Source organism: Eptesicus fuscus, chromosome 17 (assembly GCF_027574615.1).
Source record: "Eptesicus fuscus isolate TK198812 chromosome 17, DD_ASM_mEF_20220401, whole genome shotgun sequence".
NCBI classification, from domain to species: domain Eukaryota; kingdom Metazoa; phylum Chordata; class Mammalia; order Chiroptera; family Vespertilionidae; genus Eptesicus; species Eptesicus fuscus.
In genome coordinates, this window is record NC_072489.1 from 16,013,957 (window position 1) to 16,040,819 (window position 26,863).

General features: G+C 39.1%; 1 protein-coding gene across 4 annotated transcripts in view; it reads right to left on the reverse strand.

Annotated features, from left to right (window-relative positions):
- The window catches only part of ADK (adenosine kinase), a 476,499-nt gene that overhangs the window by 414,528 nt on the left and 35,108 nt on the right, over nt 1–26,863 (reverse strand). For all 4 annotated transcript variants that reach the window (XM_054728736.1, XM_008145357.3, XM_054728737.1 and 1 more), the window contains exon 2: nt 20,344–20,418. In XM_054728736.1, coding sequence (XP_054584711.1) covers nt 20,344–20,418 — 75 coding nt within the window. The remainder of the gene's footprint in view (nt 1–20,343; nt 20,419–26,863) is intronic.

Sequence of the window (26,863 nt, forward strand, 5' to 3'; positions counted from 1 at the left end):
ATAGAGCCTTTTGAATCCCTTTATCACTTTAACTTACTCTCTGATCATTCGATGTTTTATATTCATAAACTTCAAAGAGAAAATTAAACTTAGTAGAAAGTAGAAAGGTATACCTCAATTTTCTATCATGTCTTTCCCAGAATGATACAAAGCATACCCTATTTTTAAGTTGGGCTTTGTTTCCTAACCACATGATTAGATAGATGTTCTGCTTTTATGTCCATTTCTTTGATTCAAACATGAGCATAGTCCCTAAAAAAAACAGAGACACCGCCGAAGCCGGTTTGGCTCAGTGGATAGAGCATCGGCCTGCGGACTCAAGGGTCCCGGGTTCGATTCCGGTCAAGGGCATGTACCTTGGTTGCGGGCACATTCCCAGTAGGGGGTGTGCAGGAGGCAGCTGATCGATGTTTCTCTCTCATCGATGTTTCTAGCTCTCTATCCCTCTCTCTTCCTCTCTGTAAAAAATCAATAAAATATATATTAAAAAAAAAAAAAAAGACAGCCCTAACCGGTTTGGCTCAGTGGCTAGAGCGTCGGCTGTGGACTCAAGGGTCCCAGGTTCAATTCCGGTCAAGGGCATGTACCTTGGTTGCAGGCACATCCCCAGTGGGGAGTGTTCAGGAGGCAGCTGATCGATGTTTCTCTCTCATCGATGTTTCTAACTCTCTCTTCCTCTCCCTTCCTCTCTGTAAAAAATCAATAAAATATATTTTTTAAAAACAGAGACAGCAAAAAGGGATAGCGGTAGTTCTCAAACTTTTTTGTCTGAATTTACCAGAAGAAAAACGCATACACTCCCATCAGCAGATACTCATCTGGATATAGTTTTCACTTAAATTTATCAATGAAAATGTAAGCCTTCAAAGATTAGTTCAAAACTTTCCTTGTATAAAAACTTAAAATAAATGTAATTTAAATACATTATTAAATAAACTAGAGGCCCAATGCATGAAATTCATGCAAGAGTAGTCCTTCCTTTCCCCAGCTGCCGGCACCAGCTTCCCTCTGGCACCCAGGACCCGGGCATCTCTCACAGCCCCGGCTTTGTCTGGAAGGTCGTCCGGTCTAATTAGCATGTTATGCTTTTATTATTATAGATATTGACAGCAACAGGTGACAAGTTATGTAGGGAAAAGAGAGAGAAGGGAGGAGGGAAAGAGAGAGGAGAAGAGAGGAGAGAACAAAGAGGAGTACCTTCCTTAAACCTGCCTGGGCTGTTTATGGAAGACATACTTAAAGTAAAAAAGAATAAAATCCAGTAGTGGCATTCCCACCACCGGCAATGGGAAAATGCTATTGTTATTTAGGTTTACAATGTAATATTAGAAAACATATATAAAATGTATTAATACATTATAAATAACTATTATGATATGCTAGGACATTAGTAGTATAATAAAATAAAGTTTGGGCCTTTTATAAGAAACTGAAACAAACACTACTTATTCAAACGTGTTTTTTCCCTGGAGAATAACGTAACAGAATTTCAGGCCTGGAGGTTCTTGTAGAGATTATAGAGTCCAGAAACAGCCCAGTCATAAGTGAAATGCCCTACCCCAGTGGTCCTTGCGAGACGCGGTTTGCTGCTCTGTTGACTAATGAGTTTGCCAACCACTGTCATATACTACCCTTTACCTCTTTGCACACAATATGCCACAATTGCCTAATCCTCACACCTTCCAACTACACGGTAACATTTAGTCTAGTCCAGTGGTCGGCAAACTCATTAGTCAACAGAGCAGCAAACCACGGCTCGCAAGCCGCATGTGGCTCGCGAGCCGCGGTTTGCTGACCACTGCCCTACCCAATGTCACACAGGTAGTTAACGCTTTTATAGAACTTGCTATACAATAAGGTGAAAAAAATTATTCCATAAATACCTGCAACTAAGATTGCCTTCAGAGAATTCAACAAAAATTCCTAGAAACCTACAAACATTAACACGTAGTCCCAAGAATCCTAATAGTGTTCTGCAAAATTGTATAGACTTGGCAGAATCAATTAGATAGATAGCATATATATGGTAAAATTTTAAACATGTTTAATTGGCTTTTGCAATTTAAAAATAAAAGTTGATTAAAACATAAAGAGGAAGAAAGGAGAGTCCAAAAGTGTTAATCACCACAACAATGTTTCCAACGAAAGCTAAAATTTAAGAGGTTTATAAAGAAACAGATTAAGAGTAAACCTCAGGGTTAGAATGAAAATAATAGCAAAAGTACAAGGATTATGAAAATATTTTAAATTCTCATTAGTAAGCTAGATGAGGATTAAAACGCAATGAGAGAAAGCTGGGAATAAAAAGAATTAAACTAGATTTAAACCTAAACAAATAAGAGTTATACTCCTTGTATTCTTAAATTCTTCTTTCCCTATGGTATTATTTTTTTAAAGTTGATAATTACTCCAAATGACTAGCCACATATTTTCATTGAAGAAATTTTTTAAAACTTGGTAGGTGCGATATGTCACTGTTTGGCTCTTGGACCACATCCAGAGAATTAGTACACTTTATATGACACTTCCCATTTATTTTAATTTATTGGAGTGACATCGGTTAATTTATCATAGAGGTTTTAGGTGTGGGTTTCTATGTTACAAAATCTATATATTGCACCATGTGCCCACCACTCAAAGTCAAATCTTCTCTTGTCACCATACATTAAGACCTCCTTTTCCCCCAACCCCTTTCCTCTGGCAACCACACTGCTGTTTGTGTTCACGAGTTTCTGTTTTATATCCCTCATATGAGTGACATCGTATAGTTCTTAGCTTTTTCTGACTGACTTATTTCACTTAGCATAGTACTCTCAAGGTCCATCCATGTTGTTGCCAATGGCAGTATTTCATCCTTTCTTATGGCTGAGTAGCATTCCATTGTGTATATGTACATCTTCTTTATCCAGTCCTCTATCGCAGGACACTTGGGTTATTTTCATGTCCTGGCTACCATAAATAATGCTGCAATGAACACAGGGGTGCATATATCTGCAAATACATGTTTTTGAGTTTTTAGGGTATAAACCCAGGAGAGGGTTTGCTAATCATATGGTAGCTCTAGTCTTTTTTCAGGAATTGCCAGACTGTTTTCCATAGTGGTTGTACCTGTCTACCTTCCCACCAGCAGTGAATGAGGGTTCCCTTTCTACACAACCTCTCCAGCACTTGATATTACTTGTCTTGTTTATAAAAGCCACTCTAACAGGCGTGGGTGGTATCTTGTAATTTCCTTTTGCAATTGCAACCAAAAGAATAAATTTAACCAAGAATGTGAACGAACCTATGTACAAAAAAATAACAAAGCATTACTAAAAGAGATTGAAAAAGACACAACAAAATGGAAAAATATCCCGTATTTATGGATTGGAAGAATCAACATAGTTAAAATGGCCATATTACACAAAGCAATATACAGATTTAATGCAATCCCCATCAAAACCCCAATGCCATTTTTTAAAGAAATAGGACAAGAAATCATCAGATTTGTATGGAACCACAAAAGACCCCAAACAGTCAAAGCAATCCTGAGAAAAAAAGAATGAAACTGGAGGTATCATACTACCTGACGTCAAATTATACTACAGAGCTACAATAATCAAAACAGCATGGCCGAAACCGGTTTGGCTCAGTGGATAGAGCGTCGGCCTGCGGACTCAAGGGTCCCGGGTTCGATTCCGGTCAAGGGCATGTACCTTGGTTGCAGGCACATCCCCAGTAGGGGGTGTGCAAGAGGCAGCTGATCGATGTTTCTCTCTCATTGATGTTTCTAACTCTCTATCCCTCTCTCTTCCTCTCTGTAAAAAATCAATAAAATATATTTTAAAAAAAAAACAAACAGCATGGTATTGGCAGAGAAACAGACACATGGTTCAGTGGAACAGAATAGAGAGTGCGTGTATATGGGCAGATAATTTTTTACAAAGGATTCAGAAACACACAATGAAGATAGTCTCTTCAATAAATGGGGCTGGGAAAACTGGAAAGCCACATGCAAAAGAAAGAAACTGGATTACAATTTGTCCCCAGATACAAAAATTAATTCAAAATGGATCAAAGACCTAAGTATAAGACCCGAAACAAAAAGTCAGATAGGAGAAAACATAGGTACTAAACTTATGGACCTTGGTCGTAGAGAACATTTTATGAGCCTGACCCCAAAGGCAAGAGAAATAAAGGCAAAAATAAATGAATGGGACTATATCAAACTACAGTGAAAGAAACTGACAACAAAACAAAGGCAGCCAACCAAACAAGAGATGATATTTGCAAACAATAGCTCTGACAAAGGTTTAATATCTGAAATATATAAAGAACTCATAAAACTCAACACCAAACAAACAACCAAATCAGAAAATGGGCAGAGGACCTGAACAGACACCTCTCCCAAGAAGACATGAGAACAGCCAACAGAGATAGGAAAAGATGTTCAAGCTCACTAGCAATTAGGGAAATGCAAATTTAAATACATTTTAATCTGTCTTCTGTCCCTGTCATTTCACTGTGATTTACGTAGCTGAGGTCAATATTGACATCCTATTGTCAAATCCATTGGACTGTTGGTTTTGTTCTATTTTTAACTTAGTTTATTTGATTTTTAATTACAGTTGACATTCAATGTCATTTTATATTAGTTTTAGGTGTACAACATAGTGGTTAGATAATTGTATAATTTAATTAATCAGTGATTTCCCTGATAATTCTAGTAAACACCTGGCACCATACATAGTTATTATATTACTGACTGTATTCCCTTTGCTGTACTTTACATCCCTGTGACTATTTTGTAAGTGCCAAGTTGTATATCTTTATCCCTTCACCTTTTTTACCGACCACCCCAATACATCTCCCATCTGGCAACCCTGTTTGTTCTCTGTACCTGAGTCTATTTATGTTTTGTTCATTTATTTTGTTCTTTCCAGTCCACATATAAGTGCAATCATATGATATTTGTTTTTCTCTGTCTGACTTATTTCACTTAGCAAAATGCTCTCCAGTTCCTTCCATGCTGTCACAAATGATAAGATTTCATTCTTTTTATGGCCAAGTAATATTCCATTGTATGTATGTACCACATCTTTACCCACTCATCTACTGATGGGCACTTGGACTGCTTCCATGTCTTTGCTATTGTAAATAATGCTGCAATGCACAGAGGGATGTATTTACCTTTTCAAATTATTGTTTCGGATTTCCTTGGATATATACTCAGAAGTGAATAGTTCTATTTTTTTATTTTTGAGGAACTTCCTACTGTTTTCCATAATGTCTGCACCAATTTGCTCTTCTACCAACAGTGCACAAGGGTCCTCTTTTTCCCATTTCCTCACCAACACTTGTTTGTTGATTTATTTCTACTGGACTCTTATAGTCCTTAAGTTATTAATCATATTACATCTGATACTATTAACTACTCTTGTCATACTCATTATACTTCGTGAGACCCTGTTTTAGTTCTGCTAATAGCTCACTATTTCTTCTCCAATTCCTCCCATAGTTCTTCGTCATCTATCCATCTACTGAATGTTCTATCTTCCAGCTCACTTCTCCTTTTACTTCATACTCCTTCTCCAGAAAGGCTCTCTGTTGGTTGCTTTCAATACCAACTTGATGATGATGATGATGATGATGATGGGAATAATAGCTAACATTATTGAATGGCATTGTGTAAAAGTACAAATATAATGTTTATTTCTTGTCTATTTCTCCAGCCACAAATTCTCCATCTACCTGAAACATAAATCAAAAATCTAAATATGACCACCTATATATCACATATTCATCTCATGCATGAACAAAATTGACCTCAACTTCTCTATCTCCTTTAACATGTCCTCCCCCCATATTCCCTCAGTTGTAAGTATCACCATCTACTCAGACACTAAAAGCCAAAGTTGGAATATCATCCCTAGTTCCTTTGCTCTCATCATTAAATCAATCATAAGTCTTATCTTTATAACACTAAAATATTACTGAACTTTCTCCCAACCATTCTATTCTACAGGTCTATCACTACAGCTTCCTGTAATCTATCTCCTCAAATCCATTGACCTATTTCAGACACAGTGATTTATATAATTCTAAATGTGAATCCAACCATGTCATCCCCCTACTTAAACCTACTGCCCATAACAAGGACATGAGAAACATTCCAACTCCTTAGTAGCCAAATAATATTAGCTAACATATGGCAAATCCATAAATTAATTATCTCATTCATTCCTCATATTATAATATTCCTATTTTAATATTCTTATAATATTCCTAATTTACTCAAAAGGAAACTGAGCTTCCACAGATTAAGAAACATAGCCAAGGTCACACAACTGTAAGTGACTCCAGAGAACACTCATAATTAACCTCTATTCTATAATGCCACAGTAATAAAGTGACTTCTTTCTACTTTTGTCTCCTCAACTAGATTACTAGATGCTAAAGGCAAGAAATTTACTCAACATTGTATTTCCAGTATTTGGGAACATGCTGATCACAAAGCAGGTGCTCCAAAAAAATCTGTATTAAACTTAATGAACTGGTAAAAATGAATCCATGTTCCCTAGGCGGTGTGGCTCAGTTGGCTGGAGTGTTGTCTGTTGCACCAGAAGGTCTCAGGTTTGATTCCTGGTCAGAGCACATACCTAACTAAGTTCATGCCCGGTCAGGTTGCATACAGGAGGAGGCAACTGATCGATGCATTTCTCTCTCCCTCTCTCTCTCTTCTCCCTCCTTTCCTTTCTCCCTCTCTAAAATCAGTTTAAAAAAAAATTCATGTTTAGGTAAGCCTTATGAATACCATTTTTCTTAATATTCAAATTTAGGTCTGAATAACAAAAAATCTACAATGATCACCATCTAATTATACCTAGGGCAAAGCAAAGACTTCATAAATGACTCTATGATCATTTAGTATCCATCATTTAAGTCTTACTCGAGGAAGCCTCAGAGCAACTCAAGACCAATCATTTAATACTAGTAGCCTATCACGCGATATCGCGTGCAGTAGGCGGCTCGCCACTTCCCAGGGAGCCGGCAGGAACCGCAGTGCACCACCGGGAGCCACGCTGCTTCCACCGGAGCTGGGAGGGACCCGCGCGGCTTCTGCAGGAAGCGGGCCGCTGTCTCCTCTCTGGGCCTGCACTCGGCCACGGAAGTTGTGGGCCGGCCCCCCATCCCCCAGAGGCCCTCCGTGGTCCGGGCATTGCTGCAGCAATGAAGCAAGCGTCCTGCCCCGGCCGCTCTGTGCCTGCTGCCCAGAGGCCCTCCATCGCTGCAGCGATGAAGCAAGCATTCTGCCAGGCCACTCACGCTGCCCACTCTTAGCAGCAGCACCCCCCAGAATTGGGGGACTCCGGCGAGGCTGAGGGGACTGAGTGCCACCATCTTGTGGCTATGGGAGCCACCATCTTTGTGATGGCGTGATGGTTAATTTGCATATTACCCTTTTATTAGATAAGTTGTGAAAAAATGTATAAAGATTCAAAATCAAATATCAGTTTATTTCAAATTGTAAGACTCTAGTATTCTAAAAGAGAGAATCATAATAGCCCACAACCATTTTCCTTTTAATGCAGGTCACAAGTAAGTTAAAGCAAATATTCAAAATTCAGTATTATTTCCAAATACCAGCAATAATCTAAAATATATTATTAACAAATATTATACTCACAGTAGCAACAATTTCATTTTTATAGTATAATACTTAGAATAAACCAATCAAAAATGTATATCTATGAAGAAAACAATAAAATTATTCAATAAGACCTAAGCTACCCTGTTTAATATTGTAATCACTAATCTCATATGACTATTTAAATTTAAATTACTTAAAATTTCAAAAAATTTAAATTCAATTCATCAGTTGCAAAACCATACTTCAAATGTTCAAAGCTAAATGTGACTACTAGTTAGGTTACCATATTGGACAGTACAATACACATTTCTATCATCACAGAAAGTTCTAGTGTACAAAACTAGAGATGCTAGAGTAACCTCAGATTTTGTTTTTACTTTAATCACTTCTATGTGATTTGAATTTTTCTCAAATAAACATTTGTTTTTATAATTTTTGAAGCTAATAAATTTAGCAATAATCACTATAGAAGATATATAAATATTTTAAAAACTAACCATTTTGTTTAATGTACTTAGCAACTATGTGTTAATGAGATATATAAAAGAATACTTAAAATAATGAAGAAGTATATATATACATTTTAAAAACTCATGATAAAAATCTCACATTTCTAAATTAATCTACAAATGCAGTACAATTCTAAACAAAATTATAGAAAGAATTTTTGTAGAATTTGATAAGCTCATTCAAAAATTTATGTACAAAAATATAACTAAGAAAACTATTGAAAGTGTAAGAACTTGCCCTATCAAACTTTAAGAATTATTGTAAAGCTTCAGTTATAAAATAACAGATAAGACATGGAGCTAAAAGTTGGGGAACTGCATATCATCTCACCATCACAACTTACAATTCCTAAAATAAATGAGAGGATTATTCTCTTGAAAACCAAGGAGAAGGATCTCTGAACTAAGGGATAACAGGCAAAACAGGAGGAGTAGGGAGGGACAGATGAAACTGCCAATTTAATTATGGTACCTCTAGCCCCCTTTCCTGACAAGCTCTAATGCTAAAACAGCCAGGCTTTATTCTTCAAAATACCTTCAGAAAGGAAACTGGAAGACTTTTCTATAAGGAAATTAAAGACTTAGAGAATAAACTTCCAGACACTAATATCAGGGGTCATCACATACATACACACACACACACACACACACACACACACACACACAATGGGCTTTTAGTGTAACCACACCACAATCAATTCCCATTAGTAAATAAGCCCAACCCATTCATATCAACCTTCCAATGAGATATTGAGAGGTACGGGATGGGTGGATGTGTGTTTGAGAAAAAACAACCCACTTTTAATTCATGCAAGAATGTTCTTTGGCACTGTAACAAATTCATCCATAACTTAGGAGGTTAACAAACAGTCATTATCTCACGGTATCTGATGGCCAAGGATTCAGGAGTGCCTTAACTGAATTTTCTGGCTCATTGTCTCTCATGAGGTTGCTGCAATCATCTTAGGGCTCAATAGAGGATTGAGAATGCACTTCTAAGTTCACTTTCGTGGTTATTGGCAAGTCTTGGTTCCTCACTGGCTGCAGGCCAGAGGCCTGTTATCTCCAGCCTCCGGCCTCTCTATGGGGAGCCTGAATGTCCTCAAGACGGGGCAGTTAGCTTCTCCCAAAATGAGTAACACAAAAGAAGGCGATAAAGAGTCAGAGAAAGAAACAGAAAGAGCGAGGATAAGAACAAGTGAAAGAACACCCACGATGGAAGACAGTCTTTTACAACCAAACCTCTAAAGTAGCATACCATCACTTCTGCCATTTGTCACTGGTTATACAGACCAGCCTTGGTGCAATGTGGGAGGAGAACAAGGCTGGTCTGAAAACATGACAGCTGTTTGCTGCATTGCCAGTCATTTGGGAGAGTGAAAGAGTAATTTTTTCTGGATAGAAGCTGCAGTCATTTTTATAACCAAATCTTGGAGGTGACATGCCATTATTTTTGCCATAGGCTTGCTACTGTTCATACCCTGTATGATGAGGGAGGGCAGTGCTCTGGATGTGAGAAATGGAGGGGGTCACTGGGAGCAATCTTGGAGGTTGGCTATCACCGTCTGTCCTATGGCCCCCAAAGACCCCTGCCTCCATTTCTCACATCCAGAGCACTGCCCTCCCTCATCATACAGGGTATGAACAGTAGCAAGCCTATGGCAAAAATAATGGCATGTCACCTCCAAGATTTGGTTATAAAAATGACTGCAGCTTCTATCCAGAAAAAATTACTCTCTTTCACTCTCCCAAATGACTGGCAATGCAGCAAACAGCTGTCATGTTTTTAGGACATAGAGGAGCCACAGAGATAAAAAACTGAGGACCTCAGTCCAGGAATTATTGAGAAACGGAGGCCAGCCAACAAACAGTATGAGTGAGCTTGGAAGCAAACCCATCGGCCACAGTTGAGCCTCGAAATGATTGCCACCCTGGCCAACAGACTGCTGCAACTTAATTAGAGACCCTAAACCAGAACCACTCAGCTATGCCACACTCAACTTTCTGGTCATCAGAAACTGTTAGAGATACTAAATGTTTGTTATTTTAAGCAGCCAAGTTTTGGGGTAATGTGTTACTCAGCAATAGATAATTATTATTACACAGTAAATGATAACTTTACAAGGCATTTTTAAAATTTATAAAAACAATTCAGGATTGTTACAAAAATCTTAAATATTACAAAATGTGGAAATAGAAGTACCCACTCTAGCCACCCTACCCTCTCATGACTGTTAAGAGTTTAAAACATATTCTCTTAGACTTTATCTTATTCCTACGCAAATAAGTGGAATGAACTTTTTAAAAATATATTTTTATTGATTTCAGAGAGGAAGGAGAGGGCGAGAGAGAGAGAGAAACATCAATGATGAGAGAGAATCGTTAATCAGCTGCCTCCTGCACGCCCCCTACTAGGGATCGAGCCCGCAACCTGGGCATGTGCCCTTGACCAGAATCGAACCTGGGACCCTTCAGTCTTCAGGCCGACACTCTATCCACTGAGCCAAACCAGCTAGGTGGAATGAACTTTTTAATGTTTTAGCCTTACATGTGACAAGTCAAAGGTCACCTTAAATATTGGAGGAAAGTCTCCATTGTGAAGAAGAAAGACCACAATAAACAATCAGAAAAAAAGCAATTCACAGAAAAGAGATAAAGCAGGAAACAGAAGAAAAAACAAACAAAACTATCCCTAATTAATATGTCTAGACAGACAAGAGAAAAAAACTACACTCATAACACAAGAACAAAATGTTACATAACAATTTACTAATAGCAAGGACCAAAAATAAAAACAAAGATATTAAAAGCTTCTACAGAGAAAAAACAAAACAAAAAACTGGTGATATACAAAGTGACAAGACAAGATGTGTTCCATGCTGGCAGACAATGACACAAGTCTTCAAAGAAAACTTGATACTAACCAAGCAATAAGGTGTGTGTGTGTGTGTGTGTGTTGTGGGTGTGTGTGTGTGTGTGTGTGTTGGGGGGAGGGGAGGGACTGGAGTCGGGGGGGAATGTGCCATATATACTCATGCACTCTTTTTCTTAGGATGCTACTGAAGGATATACTACACACACAAACAAGAAACCAGTAAAGAAGACATGAGACGCAGGAAACAAGAGATCCAAACAGGATAAAGTCAAAATAAAGTTCCAGGAAGACTGATGTAAGTCTAACAGTACAAACAGTTCAATTTAGAGCACAAAAATAGAGAACCCTAGAAGGGAGGTCACCTGAGGAAAAGAGGATGACAGACTTGCTGATTTCGAGGAACAGAGAATGGGGATGAAGAAGAAAGGCAGGTGATAAGATTTAAACAGTGGCTTGAAAATTTGAACCCATATAGAAAATGGTGCAAATGAACAGAGGATGCAATAAGTAACTGTAAGGAAAACAAAAATCTATATAAGTAATCACAGTCCACAATTTCATTCACAAGTGATTAATGACTTGTTTTAATGTAATAAGTAATACTAGTGACCTGGTGCACAGATTCGTGCACATTGAAAGGAAATTAATTAGTGGCCAGCGAGGCAGGACTGGATGAGATGGACCAGACACACCCTGGAGCCAACCTCCCGCGGTCCCTCCCTGGCGTCTGCGGAGTGGGGACCCTCCGGCAGGTGGGGTCCCTTGGCCTGGCCTGCAGGGATTGAGCCGAAAATGGCTCTCTGACATCCCCCGAGGAGTCCCAGAGTGTGAGAGGGCACTCTGCAAAGTTGTTGTCATACAGGGTGTGGAATGCCAATGCAAGTGTACAGTAAACCAGATTCGGGGTCAACAGTGCCCCAGCAACAACATAACACACAGCCAAAGATGAAATCACACAGCCCCACAAGGAATTGGGCTCCCTCTTCTCTGGTTTCAGGGTGTGTCACCCAAGAACTGCCACTGCCAAGTCACTGCAGCTCAGCAGCTTCTATGTTGAGCATCTGCCCCCTGGTGGTCAGTGTGCGTCACAGCGACTGGTCAGATGGTCGGACACGGCATTTTAGCCTTTTATATATATATGGGAAAGATGAAGAAGAGGTGGTAGTAGGTGAAAGAGAGCTAAATCTTTAGGTATCAAAATAGGCAGTCAATATATAATATCTAAAATTGACAAGCCAAGAAAAAGCTACATAGAATACTCAGACTGCCCCTGAGTTTAAGAATATGAAGTAGATGGTAGACATGGAAAATTAACCTTCAATTCACCTAATCTCACAGCAAACATTCAGTAAAGATCAGGGGTTTTTACCAGTTACTAGAACCTGGTCATTAAGAAGGTAAATAATCGGAAACTCAAAAACCATCAAGAGAATATAAAAATCCTTGTAAGAATGGCAAAAGCAAAGTTCTCAGAAAGTCAGAGGGAATTATCTCTACCATTACCCAGTTTAGGTGATCTCATCCCATAGGGACTTGAAGACCAAGTGTGTCCTTCCACATGAAGTGCTATTTTGTCCTCTCATCTGGAAGTCATCCTAATGGAATCATGTTATTGTATCCTTTCCTTACATTAAAGGAACTCTATCCTTTGCCTCTCCAATCATTCACCTTTATGAAAATCACACCATAGCAATATGTCTAAGTATATTATTTAGAGATAGATGGATACCAGGAAAAAACAGCTAATAGAAATTTAAAATGGTTTCTTCTGGAAAAACAGCACTTATGGGGAATGGGATAAATGCAAGGGCAGAGGTAGAAGATGCAGCAAAGGACCAACATTTTTCCTTTAAAAACCTTTAGTACTAGTTTACTTTTTAACTAGTACTAGTGTTATATCGATAATTTTCTATTAGAAATGCCAAATACATTTTTTAAAAAAGAATCAAAACAATAAATATTTTATCAGAAGAATTTCGATAGTTAACTCATTCTCATAGTGTAAGATATTAATAAGTATATATTTAATTCATTTTTTATAGAACCTACCAAACCATTCCTGGATAATTCACAGAATTCAAATGCAAAACAGTTATATAAACATGGCCTGGGATGTAAGCTAAACATGGTTTATTGAAATAATAGGAAACATTTTCAAGCATATTCTGGAAGAAATGTTAGAAATTTAAGGAAAGTATCTACCTTTTATGAATAGGATGCAAAAGCTTGCTTTTTAATCTCCAAGTAATAAATGTAAAAATCATGATTAAAAGTTAAAAATCTACCCTCCCCCCCCCAAAAAAAAAAATTTCAATTGGCCATTTCAGGATCAGCAGCTAATAAAACAAAGAAACTATTTAAGTGCCCAGTAGTGTTAGCACACAGCTGCCAGATCATAATCATTCTGATCACATTTGCATGAACTTTTTTAAAAACAAACATCCAAAACATAGTGTAGAGTGAAAACAAATTACCTAAGACTAAACATAATATTATCCCATAAACACAAACATATATCTCTAGGTTACATAAGCTAAGATATGCCTAGAGGCATATTTTATCAAAATAGTAACACTAGTTACACATCATAATATTTTATCAAAATAATAACACTAGTTACATAGCATAATATTTCAAATTTTATGATGTCAGAGAGCTGGTTTCCGCCCTATCCTGCAGGCCAGACCGAGACCCTACTGGTGCACAAATTCATGCACTGGGCCTCTAGTAATTTTAATAAAATAAAATAGTGACCATTAATTAGTTGACTTCTGGAAAAAATCTCACACTAAACAAACTTCAAATCCATGAACTCAAGTTCAAATGATTTTCTTTTTTATTTATAAAGCTTTGAGTTAAAACTGACATACAATATACTGTATATATTTAAAGTTTTAATACATGTATATACTCATGAAATCATCACATAATCAAGATAAGGAACACACCCCTAAGAGCTCCCAACTGTCCCTTTGTAATCTCTCCTACCCACCCTCCACCACATCCTGGTCAATGAATGTGAAACCAATTACCTGTTTTATTACTGTATAGATTAAATTTAATTTCCTATAGTCTCATAAATGGATTCATACACTATGTATTCTTTTTGTCTGGCTTCATTTTTTTGTTTGTTTGCAATTACAGTTTACATTTAACATTATTTTGTTTTAGTTTCAGGTGTACAGAACGATGGTTAGACAATCATATCCTTTACTGAGTGATGCCCTGATATTTCAAGTACCCATCTGACACCATACAAGTTATTACAATACTAGAGGCCCGATGCACAAAATTCATGCAAGAGTAGGTCTTCCTTCCCCCAGCTGCCAACACCGGCTTCCCTCCAGCACCCAGGACCTGGGCTTCCCTAGCAGCCCTGGCTTCGTCAGGTCTAATTAGCATATTACGCTTTTATTTTATTATAGACTAGAGGCCCGGTGCACAAAATTCGTGCACGGAGGGGGGTTGTCCCTCAGCCCAGCCTGTACCATCTCCAATCTGGGACCCCTCAAGGGATGTCCGACTGCCCGTTTAGGCCCGATCTCAGGGATCGGGCCTAAACGGGCAGTCGGACATCCCTCTCACAATCCAGGACTGCTGGCTCCCAACTGCTTGCCTGCCTGCCTTCCTGATTGCCCCTAACCGCTTCTGCCTGCCAGCCTGATCACCCCCTAACCACTCTGCTGCCAGCATGTTTGCCCCCAACTTCCCTCCTCTGCCGGCCTGGTCACCCCTAACTGCCCTCTCCTGCAGGGTTGATCACCTCCAACTGCCCTTCCTTGCAGGCCTGGTCCTTCTCAACTGCCCTCCCTTACAGGCCGGGTGCCTCCCAACTGCCCTCTCCTGCTGGCCATCTTGTGTCCACATGGGGGCAGGATCTTTGATCACATGGGGGCAGCTATATTGTGTGTTGCAGTGATGATCAATCTGCATAGTACTCTTTTATTAGATAGGATAGAGGCCTGGTACAGGGGTGGGGGCCAGCTAGTTTGCCCTGAAGGGTGTCCCTGATCAGGGTGGGGTTCCCTTAGGGCGGGGGCGGCCTGAGCGAGGGGCCTGTGGTGGTTTGCAGGCAGGCCATGCCCCCTGGCAACGCAAGCAGAGGCCCTGGTATCTGGAATTTATTTTCCTTCTACAATTGAAACTTTGTAGCCTGGAGCAGGGCCAAGCCTGGGGCTCCCTCCGAGGCCAGAAGCCATTTGTGTTGGGGTTATAATTGAAACTTTGTTGCCTTAAGCGGGTGGGCCCAGCCAGGGTGTGCGGAAAGCTTTGCTTCTCCTGTTGCCAGCAGCAACCCTGGCCTGCCCTCTCAAGCTCCATTCTGCCGCCATTTGTTTGAATTTGTTTACCTTCTATAATTGAAACTTTGTAGCTTGAGTGGAGGCTTAGGCCTGCAACGGCTGGCAGAAAGCTTGGCTTCTTCCGTTACCTAGGAAACCTTGCTCTCTGTGGCTGTAGCCATCTTGGTTTGGGTTAATTTGCATACTCGCTCTGATTGGGTGGTGGGCGTGGCTTGTGGGCTTGGCTTCTGGGTGTGTCGGAGGTATGGTCAATTTGCATATTTGTCTATTATTAGATTCGATATACAAGAGGCCCAATGCACGAAGATTTGGGCAAGAATGGGCCTTCCTTCCCCTGGCTGCCTGCACCACGTTCGCACCGGCCCGAAGCCGCCTTTCCACCTTCCCACACTGCCCAGAGGCCCAGAGCGGCTGGGGGCGGTGCAGAACACCTGTGTCCCACCCCCGACCGCTTGGCGCCTGTGTATGCAAATTAACCCACCATCTTTGTTGGGTTAATTTGCATACTCACTCCTGATTGGCTGGTGGGCATCGTGAAGGTATAGTCAATTTGCATCTTTCTCTTCTATTAGTATAGATTACCTGTGCTATACTTTATATCTCCATGACTATTCAGTAACTAGCAATTTGTACTTCTTTATCCCTTCACCTTTTTGTGCAGCCCCCCAAATCCCCTCCACGCTGATAACCATCAGTCTATTCTCAGTATCTATGAGTCAGTTTCTGTTTTGTTTGTTCATTTATTTTGTTCTTTACAGTCCATATATAAGTGAAATTTTATGGCACTTGTTTTTCTCTGACTTATTTCACATAGTATAATGCTCTCCGGGTCCATCCATGCTGTCACAAATGATAATATTTCATTCTTTTTTATGGCCAAGTAATATTCTATTGTATATATGTAGCACAGCTTTTTTATTCACTCATCCATTGATGGGCGCCTGGGTTGCTTCCATACCTTAGCTAATGTAAATAATGCTGCAATGAACATAGGGATGCATATAGTCTTTCGAATTAGTGTTTTGGATTTCTTCAGATATATACCTGTAAGTTGAATTGCTCTGTCTTATAAGGCAGTTCCATTTTTAATTTTTTGAGGAACCTTCATACTGTTTTTTATAGTGTATGCACCAATCTACATTATCTCAACACTTGTTTGTTGAATTATTGATAATAGCCATTCTGACAAGTGCAAGGTTGTGGTTTTAATTTGTATTTCTCTGATGATTAGTGATGTTGAGCATCTTCTCATATATCTATTGGCCATCTCTATGTCATCTTTGGAGAAGTATCTATTCAGGTCCTTTACCCATTTCTTAATTGGATTGTTTGGGGTTTTTTGGGATTGAGTTTTGTAAGTTCGTTATAATTTTTAGATATGAACCCCTTATCACATATATCATTGGTGAACATGTTCTCCTATTCATTGTGTTCTTTTAGTTGATAGTTTTCTTTGCTGTGCAAAAACTATTTATTCTGATATAGTCCCATTTATTATTTCTTTTCCCTTGCCTGAGGAGGTATATCAGAAAAAAATATTGCTATGAAAAATATCTAAGATTTTACTGCCTTTGCTTTCTTCTAGGATTTTTATGGTTTTGAGTCTTACATTTAACTCTTTAATCCATTTTGAGTTTATTCTTGTGCATGGTGTAAGAAAATGGTCTAATTTCATTTCTTATATGTACCTGTCCAATTTTTTCAACATCATTTATTGAATAGACTATGTTTACCCCATTTTATGTTCTTACCTCCTTTGTCAAATATTAATTGATCATAAGGCTTATTTCTGGATTCTCTATTCTGTTTTATTAATCTACTAGAGGCCTGGTGCATAGATTCATGCACACTGAAAGGAAATTAATTGGAAGGTGGCCGGTGGGGCAGGACTAAGTGAGATGGGCTGGACACAACTGGGGTGGTGCCGGGGCTCAAAGGGCATCTGTGGAGTGAGCAGGGGTTCCTCTGGCAGGTGTGGTCCTTCGGCCTGGCCTGCGGGGATTGGGCCAAAATCTGCAGTTTGACATCCCCCAAGGATCCAGGAGTGCAAGAGGGCACTGTGCAAAGTTGTTGTCGCTTAGCATTTCCTGCATTGAGCATCTGCCCCCTGGTGGTCAGTTATATCATACCTACCGGTCAGTCTTAGCCTTTTATGTATATAGATATGTCTGTTTTTATGTAAGCACCATGCTATTTTGATTCCTATGGCCTTGTAGTATAGTTGAATTTCAGGTAGTGTGATTCCTCCAGCTTTGTTCTTTCATAGGATTGCTGTGGTTATTTGGGGTCTTTTGTAGTTCCATATAAATTTTTGGAATACTTGTTCTAATTCTGTAAAATACGCCATTGGTATTTTGAGAGGAATTACATTGAATCTATAGATTGCTTTAGGAAGTACGGACATTTTAATGATGTTAATTCTTTCTATCCATGAACACGGTATATGCTTCCACTTATTTGTATAGTCTTCAATTTCTTTCTTCAATGTCTTATAAGTTTCTGAATATGGGTCTTTTATATCCTTGGTTAAATTTATTGCTAGGTTTGTTTTTATTATACAACTAGGGGCCCAGTGCATGAAGATTCATGCATGGGGAGTGAGTCCCTCAGACCAACCTGCACCTTCTCCAATCTGGAAGCCCTCGGGGAGCCCCCTCCAATCCGGGAGTTTCGGTCTGTCTTTGCAATCATATGAGCGAATTGTCTGAGACCCCAACCCAGTTTGGTTTGTTGCTCACAGAATAATAGAGGCATTTTTTTTTTCTTTGCTTCATTGGTAAAGATTTCCTGGAAGTTTTAGGATATCTTCCCTTTAATTTTTCCCAGACACTCTGATTTTACTTATGTCTCTCACCTTTGCTTTCCCTTCATCCCTCACTGCAACAGTAACTTGCTCCAGGCTCACTTTGCTCTAGTGTCTAGGAAATCCGTCTGCCACCAGAACTATGATTCCCAGCATTCCTGGTGCTCCCCACGCACATGGTTTTCCCTTCCTGCTCTGTCTCCATCCCACGGCCTCCCACTCTGCCAAGTCCTCCAAGCCACCAGCTCTCCCTCTCTGCTCTCCGTCTGGCGGCCTGGGGAGCCAAGTTCCCCAAGCCACTCCACTCTCTGCCAGCTCTCCCGCTCTGTTCTTCGCCTGGCGCCTGTGTATGCAAATTAACCCATCTTTGTTGGGTTAATTTGCATACTCACTCCTGATTGGCTGTGGGTGTCGCAAAGGCACAGTCAATTTGCATCTTTTGCACTCTTTTATTAGTGTAGATTCTGTTACTTTACTGAATTCACTTATCAGTTGAATAAGAGTGGCCATCCCTGTCTTGTTCCTCATCTTAAAGGAAATGCTTTTAGTTTTTGCCAATTGAGAATGATGTATGTTCCTTCTATATCCACTATGCCGAGAGTTATTGTTTTTTTTTCTTTTTTTAAATATATTTTTATTGATTTTAGAGAGGAAGAGAGAGGGGGAGAGAGAGATAGAAACATCAATGATGAAAGAGAATCATTGATCGGCTGCCTCCTGCACGCCCCCTACTGGGGATTGAGCCCACAACCCCATGCATGTGCCCTTGGCCGGAATCGAACCTGGGACCCTTCAGTCCGCAGGCCAAAACTCTATTCACTGAGCCAAACTGGCTAGGGCAATGCCGAGGGTTTTTATCAAAAATGGGTGCTGGATTTTGTCAAATACTTTTTCTACATCTATTGATAGGATCATGTGATTTTTATCCTCCATTTTATGTGATATATCATCTTTACTGATTTACAGATATTGTAACAACCTTGCACCCCCCAGAATAAATCCCACTTGATCATGGTGTATGATCTTTTTAATATATTGCTGTATCTGGTTTGTTAGCATTTTGTTTAGGATTTTAGAATTTGTGTTCATCAGGAATATTGGCTTATAATTTTTTTTTCTTTCTCATATCTTTATCTGGTTTTGAAATTAAGATAATGCTGGCCTCATAAAATGAGCTTAAGAGACTTCCCTCCTTTTGAATTTTCTGGAATAGTTTGAGGAGAGGAGTTACTTCTTTGAATGTTTGGTAAAATTTGCCTGTGAAGCCATCCAGTCTAAGACTTTTCATTTGTTGGAAGTTTTTTTATTACTGCTTCAATTTCACTAGTTGTAATCTGTCTATTCAGATTCTTTTATTCTTCCTAATTCTGTTTTGGAAGATTGTATGTTTCTAGGAATTTATCCTTTTCATTCAGATTGTCCAATTTGTTGGCATATAGATGTTTGTAGTTATTTTCTTACAATCCTTTGTATTTCTGTGGTTTCAGTTTTACTGCGCCTCTTTCATTTATGATTTTGTTTATTTGGGTCCTCACTCAATTTTTCTTGATGACTCTGGTTAAAGGTTTGCCAATTTGTTTCTTTTCAAAGAACCAGCTCTTAGTTTCATTGATCTTTTGAGTTGTTTCTTTGGACTCTGTTTCATTTATTTCTACTCTATTCTTTATTATTTCCTTCCTTCTACTCACTTTGGAATTTGTTTGTTGTTCTTTTTCTAGTTTCTTTAAGTGTAAGGTTAGGTTGTTTATTTGAGATTTTTCTTGTTCCTTGAGGCAGGCCTATAATGCTATCAATTTTCCTCTTAAAACTGCTTTCACTATGTCCCAGAGGTTTGGGGTTGTTGTGTTCTCATTTTCATGTTTCAAGGTAGCTTTTGATTTCTTCCTTGATCTCGTTGTTATCCCATTCATTGTTTAGTAACATGTTAGTCCCCATGTCTTTGTGCAAAGGGTTAAATAAATCAAATATACTTCTTCCTTGCAAAGAATTAAAACAACAAAGTTTAAATGAAAATAGCAATAGGAATGAACAAATGTACCAAGTTTTCCCAGGGAAAATTGTGGTCAAGTACTCAATAAATAATGATAGTACACCTGCAAACAGGTTTAAATTACCTGAGTTTTTCTCCAATTGAAGGTGTTACACAGTAAATTCAATTCTATAGTTTTCATCAGTTTCTCTTTAGATATGTTTCACATAGTACATATGAAGAGTTTAATACTTACTTATCAAGGAAATCCTTATCCACTACAGCAGTGATGTCGAGAAGAGGATTTCCCAATCCAAAGAGAATATTTTCACTAAAAAACAAAATACAAGCACAAGTTAGAAATAATTCTGAAAGTAAGGTGATGTGTAAAATGCACACAAATATAAATATCTTTACCTCATCATGGAAAATAAACCTAACATATTAGTTTATTAAACCTTTTCTTTTCCTATTACATGTAGAACAACAACTTAGAGGTAGCACAAATCCGTTTAGAAAGCATGATGACTTAAATTGGATGAAATAAAATATAACAAGAAACCAAATCATGTGATTTTTTTTCCTAATACTCAACAGTCAATGATTCAATCTAATTAATTTTAATGATTTTTTAAAGATCTCTTACAACAAAGCTTTATACTCAATAGACATAATAATTAACTCAATCTAACTAGGAAGACACCCAACTACTGAAAGTTATTAGAGAGCATGGAGCAAGTCCTGGAGGAGTCAAGGACATGAAAGCTCATGTCCCCATGTAACCCCATACCTTCCTGCGATATTATAATTTACAATAAGAAATATCTATTGTTAGGTGATTATTGCTCAATCTTTTCAGCAAACCATATGAAATGTGATTCAGAGCTTCTTGTCTAAAGGATAAAAGGAGAGAATTTATACATTTACTGTCCTGCATTGCAAGAGAGATGCTGTCAAGCTGCAATGGTTCAAAGTTTCTGTAGAACCTAGTGCAGCAACAGTGGCTGTCTAAGGGGTGTAAACACTGAAACTTAAAGTAGCACATAAAAGGTGTCTCCATACAGTCAGTTAAGTAAAAACTACTCAATAATTTATCAAAGCAAATGACTTTAAACTACTCATGTCATATTTTCCTCTCCATCATTGTACATAATTGACAAACTACTATATATGACTTCACTGTAATATGACAAATGAACTCTACTAAAAACACTAGTTCTTTAAAATGGCTAGTTACTTAAATGCAAGCACATATAAACTAGAATCCAGGCCAGTAAATAATAAGGTATGTATTACCCTTCTTAAATGATGAAGGCACTATATAAGTAAGCATTTATTTTTTTCTTGTTTTACTAGATGTGAATAACATGGGGTCTACTATGGCCAAAAACTATGACTGATCCATACTGGATTTACTATTTTTGTTGCAAATCTTAGTAGTGCCTTTTCCCTGGAATATATACTAGCATAAAAGATTCTCAATAACTTTTTTTTTTCAGAGAGGAAGTGTAATTTTTTAAAGTCTCATAATTCAGGGCTCCAGCCAACATAAACCTATATTGTATTACTTTTTTGGACACCTAACAAATTTTGTGCACTGACATCAATATTAGAGTAAAAGTCCTGGAGAAAAAAATTGCTTATCTATTGATATATTAATGTTGATTGGCCCTCTGAACAATAGAAATGTTTAGTTATACTTATGGTGCTAGAATCCTATATAATAAAAGGCTAATATGCAAATTGTCCCCTCAACCAGGAGTTCGACCATCAGGCAGGTCGGCCAACCGACCATGTCCCCTCCCCCTGGCCAGGCTGGCCGGACCCCACCCATGCACGAATTCATGGACCGGGCCTCTAATATATATATCTTACCTAACAATAGACAAACATGTAAATTAACCATACCTCCGCTACACCCACAGCCAATTAGGAGCGAGTATGCAAATTAATCTAACAAAGATGGCGGGTTAATTTGCATATGCAGGCACGGAGTGGCTGGGAAGGGTGGGATGCCTGCTATGAAGGAGGGGGGGAGGGAGCTAGAGGAGTGGTGCTGCAGCTGGGAGGGAGGACTTGCTGGCTTCCAGGCAGCCGGGAGCGAAGCAGGGGAAGGAAGGCCTATTCTTGCACGAATATCGTGCAACGGGCCTCTAGTAAATAATATAATGAGTGTCCTTAACTCTTATACTAATCATTCTCTTTTTAAATCCAGAAACCTCAGCTTCATGTGTGATTCTTCTCTCTCATCAACAACCATCTTACTAATAACTCCATCTTCTTGGTGGGGACATGAGATGGCCATAAAAGGTTTTGAAAAGTTCTGCATATTCCTGATTATCTAGAATGCCATGTACATGTGCTCAGGACTAAGGGCATGATCAAGCCCAGAAAAAGCCCTAGTCAATAACTTCTGAGCAGGAGGCCCTGCACAAGCAGGAAATGCAGGCTGAGGAAGAGCTGTAAGCCAGAATGAGTGTTGAAGATATGCCTCAACATGCAGAGAGAGTCTCTCGGCAAAGAATGGCAGATAATAACAAGTACAGGCAAAAATGTATTCCTCACACACTGCTATTAGAAATGTAAAATGATGCAGCATCAGTTCCTCAAAAAAGGAAGCATAATATTACCATTTGACCCAGTAATTCCAGTCCTAAGCATATATCCAGGAGAAATGAAGACATGTGATAAGACAATAGGATGGTGAAGGCCTGAGGTAGGGGGAGAAAATGCAGGGAGGGCTAGAAGGGGTCAATGGGAGATAAAGGGGGACATATATAATAGTTTCAACAATAAAGTTTTTTTTTTTTTAAAGAAAATGGTTGCCCAGTAGAACAGGGAGTGGGATGAATTAAAAAGAGGCAGGAGAGAATTTTCTAGAGAGATGAACATGTTTTGTATGCTAACCTAGGTGGTATCTACACAAAAATTTTTTTCAAAACTTAGTGAACTTGGAATCCGTGATTTCACTACTACACATTTAAAAAAAAAAAAAAGGCAACAGCATAATTTAAGTGAAAAGATTAGGGACATATTTGTGTTCCTTAGATTATGCAAGGCCAATCTTTCCATTTGTATTCTAGATCCTATGCCTTCTTGCATACTCAATGAAATTATCTCATTCCTCTGTCCAGCATCATCTACTTTTTTGCTTGCTACTGGATCACTCCTTTCAGCATACAAATATGTTGAAATTCAGCCCCTCTTAACTCCACATATATCTCCAGCTACTATTATCCCTGCTCCTCATTACAGTAAAACACTTCTAAAATACTGTCTATTCTCTGTTAAATAGCAAGTTCCCCTTAACTAGATAAAATTATTCATTTTAAATTCAATTTTCAGAGGCACAGGTATGGCATAAAAATGACTCACAATTACACAGGAATTTGCAGCTATAAAACATTTTTATATATGTTATCACCTTTAAATCTTTACAATAATTCCATTGGTTAGGTATTGCTATTATCTCCATTTAACAGAAATAAAAAGTTCAGGAAAGTTTTATAACCTGCCAAAGGTCAGAAGACAAATAAATGATTCCTAACTTCAAAGCACGTGCTTTCTTATTCAATACTAGTGGCCCGGTGCACGAAATTTGTGCAGAGGGGGGTCCCCTCAGCCCAGCCTGCACCCTCTCCAATTGGGGACCCCTTGGGGGATGTCCGACGTAGTCTGGGAGCGTCCAACTGTCCTCCCCTAAACTGGCAGTCAGACATCCCTATTGCAATCTGGGACTGCTGGCTCCTAACTGCTCACCTGCCTGCCTGCCTGCCTGATTGCCCCTAACTGCCCTCCTCTGCCGGCCTGATCTCACCCCCAACAGCCCTCCCCTGCTAGCCTGATCTTGCCCCCAACTGCCCTCCCCTGCTGGCCTGATCTCACCCCCAACTACTCTCCCCTGCCAGCCTGATCGCCCCTAACTGCCTCTGCCTGCCTGATCACCCCTAACTGCCCTCCCCTTCCGGCCTGATCTCACCCCCAACTACCCTCCCCTGCAGGTCTGATCTCACCCCCCACCAGCTCCCCCCTGCCAGCCAATTTGGTTCTGATTGGTCAGTTTCTATGCCAATCAGCATCAAAAGCTCTGCCTCCTAGGCAGCCATTGGCTCCTCACAGTTCACCCAGATTTGGTTCTGATTGGTCCGTTTCTATGCCAGTCAGCATCTCTGGGCCTATCTTTGGGCCTGATCAGTAGCCCTGCAGAGGTCTGGAGAGAAGCAGCGGCATGGCTACTGGCAAAGCCTGGAGAGAAAGAGAGAGGTAATGGCTGATCAACAGCTTCCACGGAGGCTGCGGATCAGACCCTGCCTCTCTCTTCGGGCCTCTCTCCAGGCTTGATCCGAAGCCCCCTTGGCAGTCAGTGCTGGGTCGTCAAGGCAACTCAGCACTGACTGCAGGACTGACTTCAGTGTTCGGTCGAGTCTTCGGTTGGTCGTTACGGACCCTGAGTTTTTATATATTAGGATACTACATTTAGACACTCAGAACTCTCTTAATACAATAAAATGACCAATTATATATATAACTATATGTATGTATGTGCATTTTATATATAAGTACATATATACATATATATATTTGTCTTATGTTCCTATTTCAAATAACATTTCAACAACCAAAATCTACTATAACAAAATGATTATAGTATATACTATGTGACTAGATAATTTATTATCCAATCAGGACATTTTTGAGAGTAAAGGAAGAGCCGTTTATAATTATGCCAGGGTAATAGGTATGATTCAGGATTGTCCTGGGTAAACTGGGACATATGGTCATCCTATTTATAAGCTAGCTCTGCTATTTGAAAATAAGAATCCATGCTTATGGTTTATTATAGTATTTTTTTTTTTATTAGTGAACACTTCCTGTGATTCCAAGGACCATGCCAGTCTTCACATTTGGGGAGGAGATTAAAGGCTGAAGGTTATCAGGAGAGATCCACTTCTGAATCTGGTCAGATACACTTGGATATCGGTACTGCTAAAAATTGATCGGTAGAGCCGAAACTGGTTTGGCTCAGTGGATAGAGCGTCGGTCTGCGGACTGGAGGGTCCCAGGTTCGATTCCAGTCGGGGACATGTACCTTGGTTGCGGGCACATCCCCCGTGGGGGTTGTGCAGGAGGCAGCTGGTCGGTGTCTCTCTCTCATCGATGTTTCTGGCTCTCTGTCCCTCTCCCTTCCTCTCTGTGAAAAATCAATGAAATATATTTTTTTTAAAAATTGATCGGTAGAATATTAGTAACTGATCACTGGACCGATAAGCTAAATGCCAGAAACCACCAGAATGTTCTATTAACTAAGCAATGTTATAACTTATAGAATTTGACCAGAGGAAAGAAAAGTCATTCCACAGAATAAAGGCCAGATATTGTGCAGTAATGTGACTCATACTAGAAAAATATCTAAATGAATACAGCCATAAAAATGTTAAAATTCAAGCCCTAACCGGTTTGGCTCAGTGGATAGAGCGTCAGCCTGCGGACTGAAGGGTCCCAGGTTCAATTCCGGTCAAGGGCATGTACCTTGGTTGTGGGCACATACCCAGTAGGGCGTGTGCAGGAGGCAGCTGATCGATGTTTCTCTCTCATCGATGTTTCTAACTCTCTATCCCTCTCCCTTCCTCTCTGTAAAAAATCAGTAAAATATATATATTTTTTAAAATGTTAAAATTCAAGAGGAGAAAAATAAAGTGATAAACATACTATTGATAGTAAAAAATTAAAGTCAAAAGAGATTATTTTTTGTTCAGCATTTCGGATAAATAAAAGTTACCTAACAGTCAATTATAATAATCAATTACTTTAGATAAATATTTCTAATGCACGCCACCCCCAACCCAAACACAGTCTGTTCACTGAGTCTGCCATTCACAGGCACAGAAATAATTTTCCATAAGGTAATCAGGTATATAGTTACTAGTATAGGCCTCATGGGGTATTTAGAAAGTATCATCAATGGTTTAAACTCTTCACTACCTAGAAGGGTATTACAATATTTTTTAATAACAATTTAAAACAAGTAAGTATGAAGAGGTAAAGAGATATTATTATTAACTAATGTTACAGGAAAGGGTTAACATTCAGTCTAGACAATCATTTTGATTCTGTTTTATCTCTGACAGTTCTACTTAATGTAGCAATACTGTGGCTGAGAAGATTTGGAGTTAGAAAACCTTGTATGCTTTTCAAACAAAGATGACCTATTTATAAATATGAGCATTAACAACTGACAATATTGCACAGTTCTGTAAGAGGATTCCTGTTTTAGTTGTTCAAAATACAGTATTCATAAATAAAACAATTTCATTTTATTTTAAAAGTTCATTTGCCTCACTAAGAAGTCCCATACATAAAAGTTTGTGCAGCAATTGAAATTCTCATTTCTTATAAAAGACACAAGTCCTGAAATGAGTTTGAAAATTCTGTTTTAAAGGCACTAAACAAACAGCTCAACAAAGTAAGGCAGTTTCAATCTTAGCCAAATTTTAGTCTTCATATGAATGTTCTCCATCTCAGTGGCTTGGCAGATCTTGTTGGACGCACCTCAAAGCCTTGAGTGTTAGGAGGAAAATACCCCAGGATCCCACCCACATCCCACAGAAATTTTCCAATGTAGGCCAACCCACACAAATGGTTCCAGAATCATCGTGTAGGACACAGTAATGTCGAGTCCCAGAATAGTCTTTGACCAAATCTGACCTGTCTGGGTAGGCCAAAGAATAGGGCTCCTCAGCTCTAGAGCAAACACTCTCCCTGTCTCCCTACCTCAT